This window comes from Ranitomeya imitator, chromosome 1, assembly GCF_032444005.1.
Source record: "Ranitomeya imitator isolate aRanImi1 chromosome 1, aRanImi1.pri, whole genome shotgun sequence".
Taxonomy (NCBI): Eukaryota; Metazoa; Chordata; class Amphibia; order Anura; family Dendrobatidae; genus Ranitomeya; species Ranitomeya imitator.
The window spans coordinates 697,424,747-697,444,267 of record NC_091282.1 but is presented as its reverse complement, the minus strand read 5'-3'; the positions used below and the strand labels follow the sequence as shown (position 1 = coordinate 697,444,267).

At 45.0% G+C, this 19,521-nt stretch overlaps 1 protein-coding gene across 3 annotated transcripts in view; it reads left to right on the top strand.

The window, feature by feature from the left end:
* Positions 1 to 19,521, top strand: part of PSEN1 (presenilin 1) — a 126,280-nt gene that overhangs the window by 40,504 nt on the left and 66,255 nt on the right. For 2 of the 3 annotated variants that reach the window (XM_069731075.1, XM_069731084.1), the window contains exon 4: positions 16,554 to 16,786. In XM_069731075.1, the coding sequence (XP_069587176.1) occupies positions 16,554 to 16,786 (233 nt within the window). Of the gene's footprint in view, positions 1 to 3,604; positions 3,717 to 16,553; positions 16,787 to 19,521 lie in introns of those variants that run through there. The other variant, XM_069731094.1, reaches the window with a different exon arrangement.

Genomic DNA, 19,521 nt, shown 5'->3' with positions numbered 1-19,521 from the left:
TCAATAAAGAAAAAGTTTTTTACCATTTATCTGGAGCTGGAGTATATACATGGTTGGATCTGCTGCTGCTTGGAGTCCCGGGTCAGGACTTACTTTCGTGCTCCACATCTGATGGTCTGGTTGGTGAGCTGGCTGCGGCTTTTGTTAGCCGTTTTTCTTTTTTTAGGGCTACACTAGTGGCTGTTTTGGAAATGTTTCTAGTTGTTTGAAGAGATCTTACACATTTTGAAGTTTATACTAAACTAGATGGAGACACGATGCTATTGCATCGGGAGGGCGGTAATGTCACGATGGGGGCAGGCTTTGTAGCGTTGAGAATCCCTCCCCCCAATGTGCTCACCCACATATCCACTCTCTCTTTCCACATGTGCTGACTTCTCCCGTCTGTGCTCTCTTCTTTGACATTGGCGTACTTTTTAGGAGGAGGCATGTTGGCGTTGATATTTGCTTTTTAAAGGGGTTTTCCCCACGAACAAAAGAATTGCCTGTGTCTCACCGTGTACAGAACATACCACAGCTCCTGGGCAGGGGAGAAAGCAAAAGACAATACTTACATTACAGCAGGAGATTGCAGATACATTTTGTGAGGTGAAATATTGTTTAAAAACAGTCAGTGAAATATTTTACCTCACAAAATGTATCCTCTGTGATCTCCTGCTGTAATGTCCGTATTGTCTTTTGCTTCCTCCCCTGCCCAGGAGATGTGGTATGCTCCGTACACAGTTAGACAGTCAATTTTTAACCCCTATCTGACCTCGGATGGGATAGTACGTCCGAGGTCAGATCCCCTGCTTTGATGCAGGGCTCCGCGGTGAACCCGCATCAAAGCCGGGACAATGTCAGCTGTTTTGAACAGCTGACATGTGCCCGTAATAGGCGCGGGCAGAATCGCGATCTGCCCGGACCTATTAACTAGTTAAATGCCGCTGTCAAACGCAGACAGCGGCATTTAACTACCGCTTCCGGCCGGGCGGCCGGAAATGACGTCATCGCCGACCCCCGTCACATGATCGGGGGTCGGCGATGCGTCAGGATGGTAACCATAGAGGTCCTAGAGACCTCTATGGTTACTGATCACCGGTGGCTGTGAGCGCCACCCTGTGGTCGGCGCTCACAGCACACCTCCATTTCTGCTACATAGCAGCGATCAGCAGATCGCTGCTATGTAGCAGAGGCGATCGAGTTGTGCCTGCTTGTAGCCTCCCATGGAGGCTATTGAAGCATGGCAAAAGTAAAAAAAAAAAAAAAAAGTTAACAAAATGTGAAAAAAATAAAAAAAATATAAAAGTTTAGATCACCCCCCTTTCGCCTCAATCAAAATAAATCAATAAAAAAAATCAAAACTACACATATTTGGTATTGCCGCGCTCAGAATCGCCCGATCTATCAATTAAAAAAAAAGCATTAACCTGATCGCTAAACGGCGTAGCGAGAAAAAATTAAGTTTTTTAGGTCGCCGCGACATTGCATTAAAATGCAATAACGGGCAATCAAAAGAACGTATCTGCACCAAAATGCTATCATTAAAAACGCCAGCTCGGCACGCAAAAAATAAGCCCTCAACCGACCCCAGATCACGAAAAATGGAGACGCTACGAGTATCAGAAAATGGCGCAATTTTTTTTTTTTTTTAGCAAAGTTTGGAATTTTTTTTCACCACTTAGATAAAAAATAACCTAGTCATGTTAGGTGTCTATGAACTCGTACTGACTGGAGAATCATAATGGCAGGTCAGTTTTAGCATTTAGTGAACCTAGCAAAAAAGCCAAAGAAAAAACAAGTGTGGGATTGCACTTTTTTTGCAATTTCACCGCACTTGGAATTTTTTTTCCCGTTTTCTAGTACACGACATGCTAAAACCAATGATGTCGTTCAAAAGTACAACTCGTCCCGCAAAAAATAAGCCCTCACATGGCCAAATTGACGGAAAAATAAAAAAAGTTATGGCTCTGGGAAGGAGGGGAGTGAAAAACGAACACGGAAAAACGAAAAATCCCACGGTCATGAAGGGGTTAAAATGAATTTTCGTTCGTGGGAAAACCCCTTTAATGTGACCGACTTCCTCTGCCTGTAGACAGGTCACGCATCTGCCTCCGGGATCAGCCGAATGACTCACTGCGCCTGCGCGGAACTCCTACAGTCTTTGTGCAGACAGATAGTGGCGGTCACACTAAGGCTATGTGCACACGTTGCGGATTAGCCTTAGGAATTTCTGGTGCGGATTTTGCCTCTTCTGGCAGAAAACGCAGCTGCGGATTTTGTGCGGATCCGCAGCGTTTTTTGTGCGTTTTTGCTGCGGTTTTCTTGCGGATTTGCTGCATTTTTTACCCCTGTGGATTTCTATAATGGAATGGGTACAAAAACGCTGCAGATTCTCAAAAAAGAAGTGACATGCTACTTCTTTTAAACTGCAGCGTTTCCGCAGCGGATTTTCCGCAAAGTGTGCACGGCTTCTTTTTTTTTCTCATTGATTTACATTGTACTGTAAATCAATTGCGGATCTGCAGCATTTCTGGACCGCAAAAAACGCTGCGGATCCGCAGAGAATCCGCAACCTGTGCACATAGCCCAAAACTGCGCATGCATGCTCTCCTCCTGTACAAAGATGGAGGCGGTCAGTGAATCATTCAGCCAATCTCGGCGGCGGTGTGTTCGCGATGGGTGTTCTCCTCGTGTTACCCATCAAGAGGCTGCGTACGGCGTATACAATGTGTGTCATATACAGTTTGTGTGTTGCAATGGTGTTCCGCTGGTGGTACCGCGCAAGAGGCTGGTACCATCTGCAGTTTCCATATTGAGACACCCATCACTTAGGTGTCCCAATATGGCGGTCGGTGAACTTCCGCAGCTTGGAATTCTGGGATCCGGACACATCTGGACAGAACAGGATGTGAAGACATTACAAGGTAAGTATACCGTATATTAAGATATATAAAAGCCTGCCACTTTAGGTTCCCTTTAACAGTTGTGCTGGAAATTATATGCAACTTAATAACAAGCTGCTATTAGAAGATCCATCCCAATCTCTTAATTTGTAAGGGATGCCCCATATCCGGAATAGTGACCGTACAGCTAATGAAATGGCCTGTGACCGGACACATCCACCTGCAATTTATTTAACTGAAAACCGCTGCACTCTTTTTTTTTTTTTTTTTTTTTTCCCGTGCTTAGTGGTTTTCAGGAGAGGTTGGTCACCTTCCAATAGATGGATATGTTTGTAAAGAGCCCAAATCCCTGTGTTCTGCTGATGTAGTCCTCAATCCCAAAGATGGGAACACCATCTCTGGATCTAAGGAGGATGCGTGCATGAGAGTTTGCTTTTTACATGTGCAATAAAAAGCCAGAAAGCCACTTTATTTCTTCTTTATTTTTCTTTCTTTTTTGTCTTCCTATTTTTTTTTTCTTTTTTTCCCCTCATTGGACTGTTGCAGCCACGATATCTGTGACCTATAATGGCACATGATGCTTCTGTGACTGTTTAGCTGCGGCTTATCCTCGTCATATGGTTAACTGCAGCCGTCCTGTATTCTAGGGTCGGATGTACGTTACACAGACTTGTGCTGTGGTTAATACATAACTAGTGAGCAATATCCCTTCCCGGTCTGTTATCAGAGGTTGGTGTATTGCACCAGGGCTGCTCTGTGACTTCCTCACTAACCACCTGTGCAGATATGTCGGAGGACGAGGAGTCCATACCACTGCTTGTGCTCCAGCCTGTGAGTATTAGGGGCTACATATCGTGTGTCTATCTACCAAGTATACACACTACATTATCAGAACACCCTTGTTAAACATTCAAGAAGGGCTTCAAACATATGTTTTTGGTTGTTTTTTTTGCATGGATTTGCAATAGGAAGTTGAGTGATGCGAACACGTTTTCTTTCTAAGCGATCTCAGTGCTGTCATTGTAACTTTGTTTCCCACCACTTTACTGATTCTGCTTCTGGTGCATTTATTTGCAGCAAACCTGATCCTACTATTGATATAGATGTCCATTGGGACAGTGAAATATTTGTCGGGAAGGTTTTGTTCTGTGCCATAAGTGTAATCCGATTAAGGAAAACATTTCATTTTTAAAACTAGATTGTTCTTGATGGTCATAGAACTGCTTGGTATTGAAAACTAAGTGTGTAGTTGCACATGTACTCACGTGCTTTAGATTACAGCCACAGCCTGATGGTATATAGGCTGAACTGGATGGACAAATGTCTTTTTTCGGCCTTGCTAACTATGTTACTAGCATGGTCTTCCATACTGTTATTATCCATTGATGGTAAAGTCGTGCTAAGACGTATGTGCATCTTTTAAAGTAATGCCAGATAATATTTTACATTTATAGATTTGTCTGTGCAGAACCTTACAAATAATGTGTTTATATTATGTATGAAAATTGTTATACTAGTAATAACACAAGTATGCTAATATAGTGTAAGTTGTTCCCTATAAGTTTTAAAGGGCACCTGTCACCCCGAAAATCGCGGGTGAGGTAAGCCCACCGGCATCAGGGGCTTATCTACAGCATTCTGTAATGCTGTAGATAAGCCCCCGATGTTACTTGAAAAAGGAGAAAAAGACGTTATATTATACTCACCCAGGGGCGGTCCCGCTGCTGGTCAGGTCGGATGGGCGTCTCCGGTCCGCTGCGGCGCCTCCTATCTTCTTTCCATGACGTCCTCTTCTGATCTTCAGCCACGGCTCCGGCGCAGGCGTACTTTGCTCTGCCCTGTTGAGGGCAGACAAAGTACTGCAGTGCGCAGGTGCCGGGCCTCTGACCTTTCCGGCGCCTGCGCACTGCAGTACTATCCTCTGCCCTCAAGAGGGCAGAGCAAAGTACGCCTGCGCCGGAGCCGTGGCTGAAGATCAGAAGAGGACGTCATGGAAAGAAGATAGGAGGCGCCGCAGCGGTCCGGAGACGCCCATCCAACCTGACCAGCAGCGGGACCGCCCCTGGGTGAGTATAATCTAACGTCTTTTTCTCCTTTTTCAGGTAACATCGGGGGCTTATCTACAGCATTACAGAATGCTGTAGATAAGCCCCTGATGCCGGTGGGCTTACCTCACCCGCGATTTTCGGGGTGACAGGTTCCCTTTAAGGTCTGCCCGTTGCTTTGGATAAACATCTTTATTCGTTATTACCAGTATAGACTAAAGGAGGTTTTCCAGGCACAAAAGAAACGAAACTTCCTATCCCTGTAATAAGTCCCCAAATTCTCTCCCATTTTTGTTTTCTTGGTCATCTATTGTGTACATCCTGAACTTCCTGCCAGCTCTCCTCATGTGCATCTACTGTATACTACATTTCCCAGAAGGCAGTTCACTCTTCTCCGCCAGTGCTGTATCTGTCCCACAGCTGTCATGCTCCCATTCCACCTACAAAGCACTATCCTGAGACTGTACAGTCTCAAGATGGATAAATCTGTGCTTTTCTGTGTGTTTCTTGACACAGTCCTGCAGATAATTAAATGTACCTTCACACATAACGATTTTGTTAACGATATCGTTGCAACGTCACGCTTTTTGTGACTTAGCAACGATCCCGCTAACGATCTCATTATGTGTGACAGCGACCAACGATCAGGCCCCTGCTGGGAGATCGTTGGTCGCTGGGGAATGATCAGGACCTTTTTTTGGTCGCTGATCACCCGCTGTCATCGCTGGATCAGCGTTTGTGTTCACTTGTAACCAGGGTAAATATGGGGTTACTAAGCGCAGGGCCGCGTTTAGTAACCCAATATTTACCCTGGTTACCATTGTAAAAGTAAAAAAAAAAAACAGTACATACATTCCGATGTCTGTCACGTCCCCCGCGATCAGCTTCCCTGCACTGACTGTCAGCGCCGGCCGTAAAGCAGAGCACAGCGGTGATGTCACCGCTGTGCTCTGCTTTACGGCTGGCGCTGACACAGTCAGCGCGGGAAGCTGACGGCGGGGGACGTGACAGACATGGGAATGTGAATATGTAGTGTTTTTTTTTTTATTATTTTTTTTTTACTTTTACAATGGTAACCAGGGTAAATATCGGGTTACTAAGCGCGGCCCTGCACTTAGTAACCCGATGTTTACCCTGGTTACCCGGGGACTTCGGCATCGTTGAAGACAGTTTCAACGATGCCGAAGTCGTTCCCCTGATCGTTGGTCGCTGGAGAGAGCTGTCTGTGTGACAGCTCCCCAGCGACCACACAACGACTTACCAACGATCACGGCCAGGTCGTATCGCTGGTCGAGATCGTTGGTAAGTCGTTTAGTGTAACGGTACCTTAAGTTGACACTAAGTGTTGACACTGGAACCACACAGGCTCTTTCTACTGCAGTGGACCAATCTAGCACTCTAGAAGCCTAGTATCATCCCTTCTTGCCAAAGTCACCAGTTCATAAGATTACCATATTTTTTGGACCATAACACGCACTTTTTTCCTCTAAATTTGGGGTGCGTCTTTTGGTCCAAATGTAACATGTGGGGAGGGGGCAGCAGCGGAGTAGGATTGCACTTGAATCGCACTCCCAGGAGGCAGGAAAAAGTCCTCGCTGCAGGAATCCGGCGCTGGGGAAACCACTTGATCCCGATGCTTAAAGTGAAGAAATATTCATTAGCTGCTTCCCTGCCCACCTATCAGCGCCGAGCAGCAAATGAATATTCTGTCATTTAAACAGCGGACACACATGGTTTCCCCAGTGCCGAATTCCTGCAGAAGCTGGGGAGATTTTGTGTCCGGTGAAGGAGGGGGCAGAAGGAGGATGCTAGAGGAGAGATCGCTGCATACCTGACAGCACAGCCCCGACCCATGCTGTGCTGGATGCTGAGTGCTCCGGCAAAGGACCTGTGTGAGGTCATGAAGAGCGCGGGCTGGAGCATTACATTACAGCACAGTGGCCTCCCTCTTAATGATGTCATCACAGGTCCTTCAGATACTGCAGTAGAATCTGCAAGCTTCCTTTTATGATCTGTGGAGAGGCAATAAGAGGGAGGGCTCTGTGCGGTCATGGGATGCTGCAGCTTTTCTTTACCTCACCACAGCGTGGCTGGCTGCAGGTCCTGTACAAGCAAGAATTAATTAAAAGGTTAGTCTTTACAACACCCTCAAAAAAGCACTCTGCCACTCCTGTAGTGAACTATAACTCCCAGCATGCCATAGGATATGCAGGACATGCTGGGAGTTATAGTTCTCCCCTGGGATCTTAAAGCAGCACTCCAGTGTTATTTTTCAGTGCTGGAGTGGTGCTTAAACCCCATAACCCCCAAGGGTGGTTTGCACGTTAATGACGGGCCAATTTTTACAATTCTGACCACTGTCCCTTTTATGAGGTTATAACTCTGCAACGCTTCAACGGATCCTGATGATTCTGACATTGTTTTCTCGTGACATATTGTACTTCATGATAGTGGTAAAATTTCTTTGATATTACCTGAGTTTATTTGTGGAAAAAAATGGAAATTTGGCAAAAATTTCACAATTTTCCAACTTTTAATTTTGATGCAATTAAATCACAGAGATATGTCACACAAAATACTTAATAAGTAACATTTCCAATAACAGTCCAATATCAAAAATTACCGCACACTTGAAGCTGGTATGATGCAAATATATAACAAATTTATTGTGTTCACAAAACAGGTTGCCACAAAAAGGAAACAAAAAGTGCAGATAGAAACCCAACGTTTCGACCCTCCCGGGCCTTATTCATGGGGTTACTTGATGCACGCTAGGATACATATGTAGGTGGCAGGCATAGGGTAGGAGGGCAAGTCCCTTGGTATGTAGGCAGTCGCTTAACCTGGAACAGGCTGGGAATATGCTGTTTTGTAATGCAAAGCGCCTGCGCCCTGCTGCTGCGGCATGCAGTGCTCATCCAGTACCCTCCGTTTACATCAGTACAAGCCTCAGGAGCGCTGCCCGCACGGGTCATTCAGCAATACACAGGCCCACTACGGATGTCACAGCCTCTGTGTGCCACTATCGCTTTGCATTACAAAACAGCATATTCCCAGCCTGTTCCAGGTTAAGCGACAGCCTATATACCAAGGGACTTTCCCTCCTACCCTATGCCTGCCACCTACATATGTATCCTAGCATGCATCAAGTAATCCCATGAATAAGGCCCGGGAGGGTCGAAACGTTGGGTTTCTATCTGTACTTTTTGTTTCCTTTTTGTGGCAACCTGTTTTGTGAACACAATAAATTTGTTATATATTTGCATCATACCAGCTTCAAGTGTGCGGTAATTTTTGATATTGAAGGGTTAAAATTTGACCACCAATTACTCATTTTTACAACACCATTTTTTTTTTAGGGACCACATCACATTTGAAATCACTTTGAGCGGTCTATATGATAGCAAATACCCAAGTGTGACACCATTCTAAAAACTGCACCCCTCAAGGTGCTCAAAACCATATTCAAGAAGTTTATTAACCTTTCAGGTGTTTCACAGGAATTTTTGGAATGTTTTTAAAAAATGAACATTTAACTTTTTTCACAAAAAATTAACTTCAGCTCCAATTTGTTTTGTTTTATTTTACTAAGGGTAACAGGAAAAATTGGACCCCAAAAGTTGTTGTAAAATTTGTCCTGAGTACGCTGATACCCCATATGTGGGGGTAAACCACTGTTTGGGCGCATGGCAGAGCTCGGAAGGGAAGGAGCGCCGTTTGACTTTTCAATTCAAAATTGACTGGAATTGAGAGAGGACGCCATATCACGTTTGAAGAGCCCCTGATGTGCCTAAACAGTGGAAACCTCCCACAAGTGACACCGTTTTGGAAAGTAGACCCCCCAAGAAACTTAACTAGATGTCTTGTGAGAACTTTGAACCCCCCAGTGTTTCCCTACAGTTTATAACGCAGAACCGTGAAAATAAAAAATCTTTTTTTCCCACAAAAAATGATTGATTTTTTATCACTTAAATTTTTATTTTCCCAAGGGTAACCAGAGAAATTGGACCCCAAAAGTTGTTGTCCAATTTATCCTGAGTATGCTGATACCCCATATGTTGGGGTAAACCCCTGTTTAGGTGTACGGGAGCACTCGGAAGGGAAGGAGCACTGTTTTACTTTTTCAGTGCAGAATTGGCTGAAATTGACATCGGACGCAATGTCGCATTTGGAGAGCCCCTGATGTGCCTAAACAGTGGAAACCCCCAATTCTAACTCCAACCCTAACCACACCCCTAACCCGAACACCCCCCTAACACTAATCCCAACCACAGCACCCCCCTAACACTAATCCCAACCACAACACACCCCCAACCCTAATCCCAACCATAACCCTAACCACACCCCTAACCCAACCCTAATCTCAACCATAAATGTAATCCTATCCCTAACTTTAGCCCCAACCCTAATCCCAACCATAAATGTAATCCTAACCCTAACTTTAGCCCCAACCCTAATCCCAACCATAAATGTACTCCTAACCCTAACTTTAGCCCCAACCCTAAGGCTATGTGCACACATAAGAAAAGAGGTGCAGAATTTTCTGCACAAAATCTGCATCTCCTGGCAGAATCCGCAGCCGCGGATTTTGTGTGTTTTTTTTTTATGCGGAATTGTTGCGAATTTTGTGCGGTTTTGCCACTGTGGATTTTTAACATGGAGGGGTGCAGAAACGCTGCAGATCCGCACAAAAGAAGCGACATGCACTTCTTTGAAATCCACAGCAATTCTGCACTGATTTTTCACCATTTCTCACCTGTGTGCCATCTGCACAGCTTTTTTTTTACCCAATTGATTTACGGTACATTGTACTGCACATCAGTGCGGATCTTCAGCGTTTCTGTGCGGAAAAATCCGCTGCGGATCTGCAGCAAATCCGCATCGTGTGCACATAGCCCTACCCTAACTTTAGCCCCAACCCTGACCCTAACTTTAGCCCTAGTCCTATCTTTAGCCCTAACCCTAATGGGAAAATAGAAATGTGACATAAGCAAAGGCTTCTGAATTCCCGGTAGGAGCTGTCTGTTACTGCTCTGTGCCAGGGAAGAACATCGCCATGCACAACAGGCAGATAAGTTGCAAGATATCCCATTTAAAGTGTACAGAGCTTTTGAGATAATTGTCCAATTATCAATGACCTACTAACAGCAAAATTTAAGCGACACTACTCTGTCCTCCTCCTCCTCCTCCTCCTCCTGGACCTGTTCTCTGCTTTTGACACAGTGGACCATTCCCTCTTACTACAGAGTCTGTCATCTCTTGACATTACAGACTTGGCCCTATCCTGAATCTCCTTAGGCTTGGTTCCCATTGCGTTAATGGGAAAGCGCTAACGGACAGCGTTGCACGGCGAAATTAACGCCGTGCAACGCGTCCGTTAGCGCGCCCATTCATGGCAATGGGAACGCGCAGCACTAGCGCGTGCCATGTTCGGCACGCGCTAGCGACGCGCCGGTGTTTCCTGGCGCGCCGCGGACGCTGCTCGCAGCGTCCGAAGCGCGCCCGCGGTCCGTTCCCCGCTCTCGCAGATCGGGGATCAGCGAGAGCGGGGACGTTACCGCGACCCCGGGACGCGGCCACATTAAAAACATTGCGTTAGCGCAACCCGCTAGCGCTAAACGGGTTGCACTAACGCAATGTCAGCCTAGCCTTATACTTAACAGACAGGACATTTAGTGTATCCCACTCACACACCACCTCTTCATCTCGCCCCCTATCTGTATGTGTCCTCCGAGGTTCAGTTCTAGGATCCCTGCTCTTTTCCATCTACACCTTCAGCCTTGTAAAGCTTAGAGTCCCACAGCTTTCAGTATCATATCTATGCTGATGACACACAGATCTACCTCTCTGGACCAGACACAGTTGTGCTCAAAAGTTTACATACCCCAGCAGAATTTTTGTTTTCTTGGCCTTTTTTCAGAGAACATGAATGATAACACCAAAACTTTTTCTCCACTCATGGTTAGTGGTTGCGTGAAGCAATTTATTGTCCAACTACTGTGTTTTTTCTCTTTAAATCATAATGACAACCCAAAACATCCAAATGACCCTGATCAAAAGGTCACATACCACATTTCTTAATACTGTGTATTGCCCCCTCTAACAACAATGACAGCTTGAAGTCTTTTGTGGTAGTTGTCGATGAGGGTCTTTATTTTCTCAGATGGTAAAGCTGCCCACTCTTCTTGGTAAAACACCTCCAGTTCCTGTAAATTCCTGGACTGTCCGGCATGAACTGAGTGCTTGAGATCTCCCCATAGTGGCTCAATGATATTGAGGTCAGGAGACTGATATGGCCACTCCAGAGCCTTCACTTTTTTCTGCTGTAGCCAGTGACTGGTTGACTTGGCCTTGTGTTTTAGAACGTTGTCATGTTGGAATGTCCAAGTACATCCCATGCGCAGCTTCCGGGCTGATGACTGCAAATTTGCCTCCTGTATAGGCTGATAGCATGCTGCATTCATCTTTCCTTCAATTTTGTCCAAGTTTCCTGTGCCTTTGTAGTGCACACATTCCCAAAACATCAGCGATCCACCTCCATGCTTTACAGTAGGAATGGTGTTCCTTTCATCATAGGCCTTATTGACCCTTCTCCAAATGTAACATTTATGGTTGTGGCCAAAAAGTTCAACTGTGTTCTCATCACTCCAAATTACTTTGTTCCAGAAGTTTTGAGGCTTGTCTCTTGCTGTTTTGCGTATTGTAGGCAAGATACTTTGTGGCATTTGCGCAGTAATGGCTTTCTTCTGGCGACTCGACCATGCAGCTTATTTTTCTTCAAGTGCCTCCTTATTGTGCATCTTGAAACAGCCACACCGCTAGTTTTCATAGAGTCCTGTATTTCAGTTGATGTTATTTGTGGGTTGTTTTTTTGCATCCCGAACAATTTTCCTGGCAGTTGTGGACGACATTTTTGTTGGACTACCTGACTGTGGTTTTGTTTTTACAGAGCCCCTGGTTTTCCATTTGTTAATCACAGTTTGAATGCTGTTGACTGGCATTATCAATTCCTTGGATATCTTTTTGTATCCCTTTCCTGTTTTATACAGTTCAACTACCTTTTCCCGTAGATCCGTTGCCAATCTTTTGCTTTTCCCATGACTCACAATCCAGAAACGTCAGTCGCTGGATGAAAGACGCAAGAGTGTGTCTGGATCCCAGAAACTCACTCTGCTTTTAATCAGTGTGTGTGCATAACGCTAACTGGTCATAGGTGAGGATGTTACCTTTAGTAGCCATTTAAACCCATTTGTGTCAACTTCTGTGCAAAATCACCAGGGTATGTGAACTTATGATCAGGGTCATTTGGATGGTTTGGGTTGTCGTTATGATTTAAGAAGAATCACAGTAGTTTGACAATAAATGGCTTCACCCAACCACTAACCATGAGTGGAAAAAAAGTTTTGGTGTTATCTACTATACAATTGTCTAAGGGTCACTTCCGTCTGTCTGTCCTTCTGTCACGGTTATTCATTCGCTGATTGATCTCGGCAGCTGCCTTTCATGGCTGCCGCGACCAATCAGCGACGGGCACAGTCCGGAAGAAAATGGCCGCGCCTTACTCCCCACAGTGTCCCCGGCGATCCGCTCCATTATCTCCGCTCCCCGCAGTCACTGTCCCCGGCGCTCCGCTCCATGCTCCCCGCAGTCACTGTCCCCGGCGCTCCGCTCCATGCTCCCCGCAGTCACTGTCCCCGGCGCCCGCTCCATGCTCCCCGCAGTCACTGTCCCCGGCGCCCGTTCCATGCTCCCCGCAGTCACTGTCCCTGGCGCCCGCTCCCTAATCCCCTCCGGTCACTGCTAACACAGGGTTAATGCCGGCGGTTACGGACCGCGTTATGCCGCTGGTAACGCACTCCGTTACCGCCGCTATTAACCCTGTGTGTCCCCAACCTTTTACTATTGATGCTGCCTATGCGGCATCAATAGTAAAAAAAAGTAATGTTAAAAATAGTATAAAAAAAAAAATAAAAAAAACGTGCAATACTCACCCTCCGTTGTCCGCTCGCGCCTGCCGCCATCTTCCTTTCCCAGCGATGCTTTGCGAAATTACCCAGAAGACCTAGCGGTCTCGCGAGACCGCTAAGTCATCAGGGTAATTTCGCAAAGCATCCTGGGAACGGAAGATGGGGCCAGCCCGCGCGCCCATCGGCACAGCGCCGTTGGATCCCAGGAGGCGGAGAGACGGGACGCTGAGGAGCAGAGACCAAAATGGTGAGTATGTTAGAACTACAAGGAGCCCTCAGATCGTTAGGTGAGTATGTTTATTTTTTATTTTTTAACCTGTGACATACGTGACTGGGCAATATACTACGTCGCTGTGCAATATACTACGTGGCTCTGTGCTGTATACTACGTCACTGGGCTGTATACTACGTCACTGGGCAATATACTACGTGGCTGCGCAATATACTTTGTGACTGGGCAATATACTACGTGGCTCTGTGCTGTATACTATGTCGCTGTGCAATATACTACGTGACAGGGCAATATACTACGTGACAGGGCAATATACTACGTGACTGGGCAATATACTACGTGGCTGCGCAATATACTTTGTGACTGGGCAATATACTACGTGGCTCTGTGCTGTATACTACGTCGCTGTGCAATATACTTCGTGACAGGGCAATATGCTACGTAACTGGGCAATATACTACGTCGCTGGGCAATATATTACGTGACTCCGTGCTGTATACTACGTAACTGGGCAATATACTACGTGGCTGCGCAATATACTTTGTGACTGGGCAATATACTATGTAACTGGGCAATATACTATGTCGCTGGGCGATATACTACGTCGCTGGGCGATATACTACGTCGCTGGGCGATATACTACGTCGCTGAGCGATATACTACGTCGCTGGGCAATATATTACGTCGCTGGGCAATATACTACGTGGCTCCGTGCTGTATACTACGTCGCTGTGCAATATACTACGTGACTGGGCAATATACTACGTGACTGGGCAATATACTACGTGACTGGGCAATATACTACGTAATTGGGCAATATACTACAGCATCCTGTTTTTTTCCCATAGACTTGTATTAGCGATGGATTGTGACGGATGGCCATCCGTTTCATCCGTCTTGCACTGGATCCGTCGGAAAATAGTGGTCCGTCGTGCAGAGAAAATGTTCAGAGGAACGTTTTTTTTGCACGTCGGAAAATCGCTCAGCGACAGGTCCTGCACTGTCCGTCGTCTGCTATAATGGAAGCCTATGGACACAGAATCCGTCGCTGACCGTCAAACACAGGAATCCAGCGACGTATCCCGTTTTTCCACTCTGAGCATGCCCGGAAGGATTTTCAAGTCCGGGAAAAAGTCTCTCTCTCGAAAATCCAGGCAGGAACTCCTTCGACGCATCCGTCATAACACTGGATGCGTTGCACACGTTTTCAGCTACTTTCACAACATCCGTCGCTACGTCGCATCACTGCATTGCGATGCACCCGCAACGACGTAAGTGTGAAAGAGGCCTAACGCTCTCGCACCCCTCCAGTCTATCCTAAACTCCACTGCCCGAGTAATCCACCTCTCCTCTCTTTTAATCCCTTCATTGTTCCCCATTACCCAAAGACACCAGGTAAAAACCATAACCATTGCATACAAAGCCATCCACAACCTGTCTCCTCCATACATCTGTGACCTAGTCTGCCAGTACTTACCTCTGATCCTCACAAGATCTCCTTCTCCACTATCCTTTTTCCACAATCACATACAAATTTCTCCCGTTCATCCCCCCTTCTCTGGAACTCTCTACCCCAAGATACCAGACTCTTGCCTACCGTTGAAACATTCAAAAGGAACCTGAAGATCTACCTCTTCTGACAAACATACAACCTGCAGTAAGACTCGTTCCACCTTGCTGCTGCACAACTAGCTCTACCCTCACCTTTTATATCCTCACCCATCCCTTGTAAACTGTGAGCCCTCGCGGGCAGGGTCCCCTCTACTCCTGTTCCAGTCGTTGACTTGTTTTGTTCAAGATTATTGTACTATTTTATGTATATACCTTTTTACATATAGAGCGTCATGGAATAAATGTCACTACAATAGTAATGTAGGCGAAAATAGGGTTGTGTCTTTTAATCCTAATGCAGCTTACTGGGGGGGATAGAATGGCGCCTGTGGTGGAGTGGGGTACCGGCAGGATGGGTCGCTGGTGTCGGCGGCAGGAGTGGGTTGTTGATGTGGGCTGCGGACTTTGAGGATGGGGTGTGAGGCTGCGGCTGACTTGCAGAAAATGTAGTCTGAGTCCCCTATCAGTTTCTTTGTTGTGGAATTAGAGAAAGTGGCTGCCGGAGGCAGTGCATGTGCAGATTGAGATCTCGAGAGCCCGCCGCAGCCTCGCACCGCCGAACAACTTCTTCCAGCCTGGGTACCCAGAGCATCGCTCCTCTCCTGCCGCCGCCATCTTTCTGCTGTGGTGACCCTACCTCCTGGGATCCCACTTCACCTCTCCTCCCCTGTAAGGTATCGTAAAAGGGGACTATAAGATGCACCACAATTTCATTTAAAAAAAAAAAAATTCCCTATTTTCCTCCCCAAAATTTGCGGTGCGTCTTGTAGTCCAAAAAATGCAATACTTTTGGTTTCTTTTAAAAAGAGTCCGCTACATATTAAAGAGCTTGAATTCCTAAACCCTCACTACAATTAGGATGTGAATACTCTAAAATTAAAGCGGAGAATCTGCACTTTAACCTCATATTGATTATATGTAATATATATAACTGTATCTTGAATATGTTTTAAAAAAATGACAATACTTGTGTCACTGTCCAAATATTTCTGGACCTCTGTGTATGTATCCTTGTGTGTATTTTATATGATTGCTGACAGTTGCTTTTTGTTTATAGTGGTGGTTAGTGACCGTTACTTCTTATTGTGCATGCTACTTTCCAATCTCTAAGGAGTAGACTGTTAGTCGTTCTCCTCTCTGGAGGATTTCAATGCTTGGAGCATATTATAATATACAGGTCGCTTAGTCAACCATCTGTTAAAGGGTTTCCTGTTGTCTATATACATATTTTTTGGTAATTTAGGTGTAAAGTACAGTCTCGCTGTAGGCCAAGCAATACTCTCTTGCCTCATTGTGGAACTAATCGTTTCATCAAGTCTTTTAAAAGGTAGCAGAACTTTTTGCACAGACAAAGTGAGTCCTTGACACCTACATTGAAAATCTCCAAACATGTGGCATCAAATTTAACGTTCAAAATCCTTTTTTTTTTTTTTTTTCTTTTCTTTATGAAATCTGAATACAGTTATGTGCATGAGCCATAGGGGAATGTATACCGCTGCTTAGATATCTAATAATGTACCGACCGGCCGCTGGGTACTGATCTGAATTCGGGCACATATGAGAATGCGAAGTTTAGGTTTGAAGATCCCCCCCGACCAGGTGGTACATTGTCAGTGTTTCACTCAAGTTAGCCTAATAGTGGGTCCCACTTTCTGTGACAATCCACAGGGTAAGGATTTGTCACATCGATCAATCATAGAGTTACTTTATCCTGTGCACAAGGCGCATTAGGAGATGGTGGATTGCAAGTGTGTTTTGATTTATAACTTTGTAAAGTTTTGTGCATTTCTAATATAAATGTGGGTCTTTTCAGAATGACAACAGCGAGCGGAGAAACAATGAGCGGACGGAATCTCAGAGCAATGGACAGACGCAGAGCAGCTCGCAACAAGTCCTTGAGCAGGATGAGGAAGAAGACGAGGAACTGACGTTGCGATACGGAGCCAAGCATGTGATTATGCTTTTCGTGCCCGTAACACTCTGTATGGTGGTCGTTGTAGCAACGATTAAGTCCGTCAGCTTTTACACAAGAAATGATGGGCAGCTGTAAGTATAAATTAAGGACCACCAGATTATTGCTGACATTCATCAGAATTTACGTCACTTTGCTACATTTCTTGCAGTGATGCTCGGCAGCTTAGTCTACGTTCACACTAGCGTTGCGCCGCCCTGCGTCGGCGGCGCGACGCACGAAAAAACGCGCGCAAACGCACGCGCGTTTTGCGACGCGTGCGTCGTTTTTTGACCAAAATCGGACGCACAGAAAATGCAACTTGTTGCATTTTCTTGCGTCCGACGCTAGCGTCGGAAACGACGCAAGTGTCGAAAAACGCCACCCTAAAAACGCACGCGTCCCCTATGTTAAACATAGGGGCGCGTCGCCGGCGCAACAGCGACGCACATTGGCGGAACGCCAATGTGAACGTAGCCTAAATGGTGCACAGATTTCATAATATTAAGATCAACGCACTCCTTATTAAGACTGACATGCAAAACACAAGCAATGAATCTGGGCCTATATATTTCTCCTAGTTGCTGTAATCCAAAACCTCTTGAAAACAGGAGGGGTTTGAGCATGGAAGCCATTTAATTAGCCTTCAAGGCTGTGTGCAAAAACTGCACCAATATATGCCATAACAATCTGTTTGATGCAATTTTATTTTTATGCAGAGTCCGTTATTTTGCACACATTACATTTTCTATATGCATTTTTACAGGCTTCTTGTAGAAGTCTGTATTAAAAAAAAATTAATTAATATTTGCACTCAGAAACTCAGTTAAATACGGTCTTCAAACGCACAGTAACATGAGTTTTCCCTGCAGTCACATCCATAAATCACCGAAAAAACAAAGATAAAGTGCACATATATTTCTAAATTCTCACTAAAACAATGTAACATTAAAAAGTAACCATTCACCTGCACTTTACTTTAAACTCTTAGGTCTCATTCACACATCAGTATTTTCCACGTACAAGAAAAAAGGAACTGATCAGTGTGGTCAGCATCATCTTTTTTCTCAAATGTAGAGGGGGGGGGGGGGGGAATTTTCTCCACATTCTCCTATATGACAGTCTGTAAATATCTGACCACACTTGAATTACATCCAAGTGCGGTCCAATTTTTTTTTCTGTTTTCTTTTTTTACACAGACTTGTCAACCTGCATTACTGATCTTAATCCGAAGCTCTGATCAAAAGCTAGCATGTCTCCGCAGTTTTTCACTGACCACTCACTCACAAATCATGGACATGTGAATCATAGAATGTTAGAGTTGGAAGAGACCTCCAGGGTCATCGTGTCCAACCCCCTGCTCAATACAGGATTCACTAAACCATCTCAGACATGTCTGTTCAGCTTCTGTTTGAAGACTTCCATTAAAAGAGAACTCACCACCTCTCGTGGCAGCCTGTTCCACTCATTGATGACCCTCAATGTCAAAAAGTATTTTCTAATATCTAATCTGTATCTTTTCCCTTTCAATTTCATTCCATTGCTGCTTGTGTTTCCACGTGCAAATGAGAATGATGATGATCCCTCTACATTGTGACATTCCTTCAGATATTTATAGATATCTATTAAGTCTCCTCTTAGCCTTCTTTATTGCAAGCTAAACATTCCCAAATCCTATTACCGTTCTACGTAGGACATACTTGGCAGTGCAATATAAGTAAAAAAAATATAGGCACTCAAAATGTATCGTGTTGAAATAAAAAGGTTCCAATTTATTTTGCATACAGCGATCAATTAAAAGTTTTCGGTCTGGGTATAGATCTTCATCAGAAACCTGTATGCTGCTTGTTTAGGAAATCACGTGTCCTAGCACAGGGATAATTACCATTGCCGCGGGTCTGATACACAAACTAGGTAAATATAGTCCGGTGTAGCGGTTAAGGTTGATAGGATAACCCGTTATGTATTCTGATTTTCGCTTGATGAATAAATCATGTGTCCTGGCGCAGGGAATATGGCGAGCTGCGTTGCCTGTGAAAATCGCTCTTTGCAATGCGCTCACCATCCTGGTAGCTCTTCTCTGAACTTGCTCCAGTTTATTGATGTCTTTTTTAAAATGTGGTGCCCAGAAATGGACACCGTATTCCAGATGAGGCCTGACCAAGGAGGAGTAGAGGGGAATAATTACTTAACATGATCTAGATTCTATGCTTTTCTTAATACATCCTAGAACTGTTTGCCTTTTTTGTTGCTGCGTCACATTGTTGACTTCTCTGCCGTCTGTGATCTATTAGTATACCCAAGTCCTTTTCACACGTGCAATTACTTACTTCTATTCCTCCTATTTTGTAGATGTAATTTTCATTTTTTTTGCCCAGATGTAGAATCTTGCATTTCTCCCTGTTAAATACCATTCTATTAGTCGCTGCCCATTGTTCAGGCTTATCTAGATCCTTCTGAATCCTTTCCCTGTCTTCTCTAGTGTTAGCTATCCCTCCTAGCTTTGCATTGGGGCCAGGACAGAGCTTTGTGTTACCCCACTGGAAACACTTTTTCAGTTGGATGTGCAGCCATTTACCACTCTTTGAGTACGATCACTGAGCCAGTTATGAATCCACCTATCCAGTAGCCTTGTCAATCCCATACTTGGTCATTTTTTTCAATAAGGGTAGTATGATACTTTATCAAATGCTTTGCTGAAGTTGAGATATACTATATCAACCGCATTTCCCTGATCCACCCATTCAATGATTCTATCATAGAAGGAAATTAGATTAGTCTGTAATGACTTGTTTGCTACAAACCCATGATGGCTCTGGTTAATTTCTGT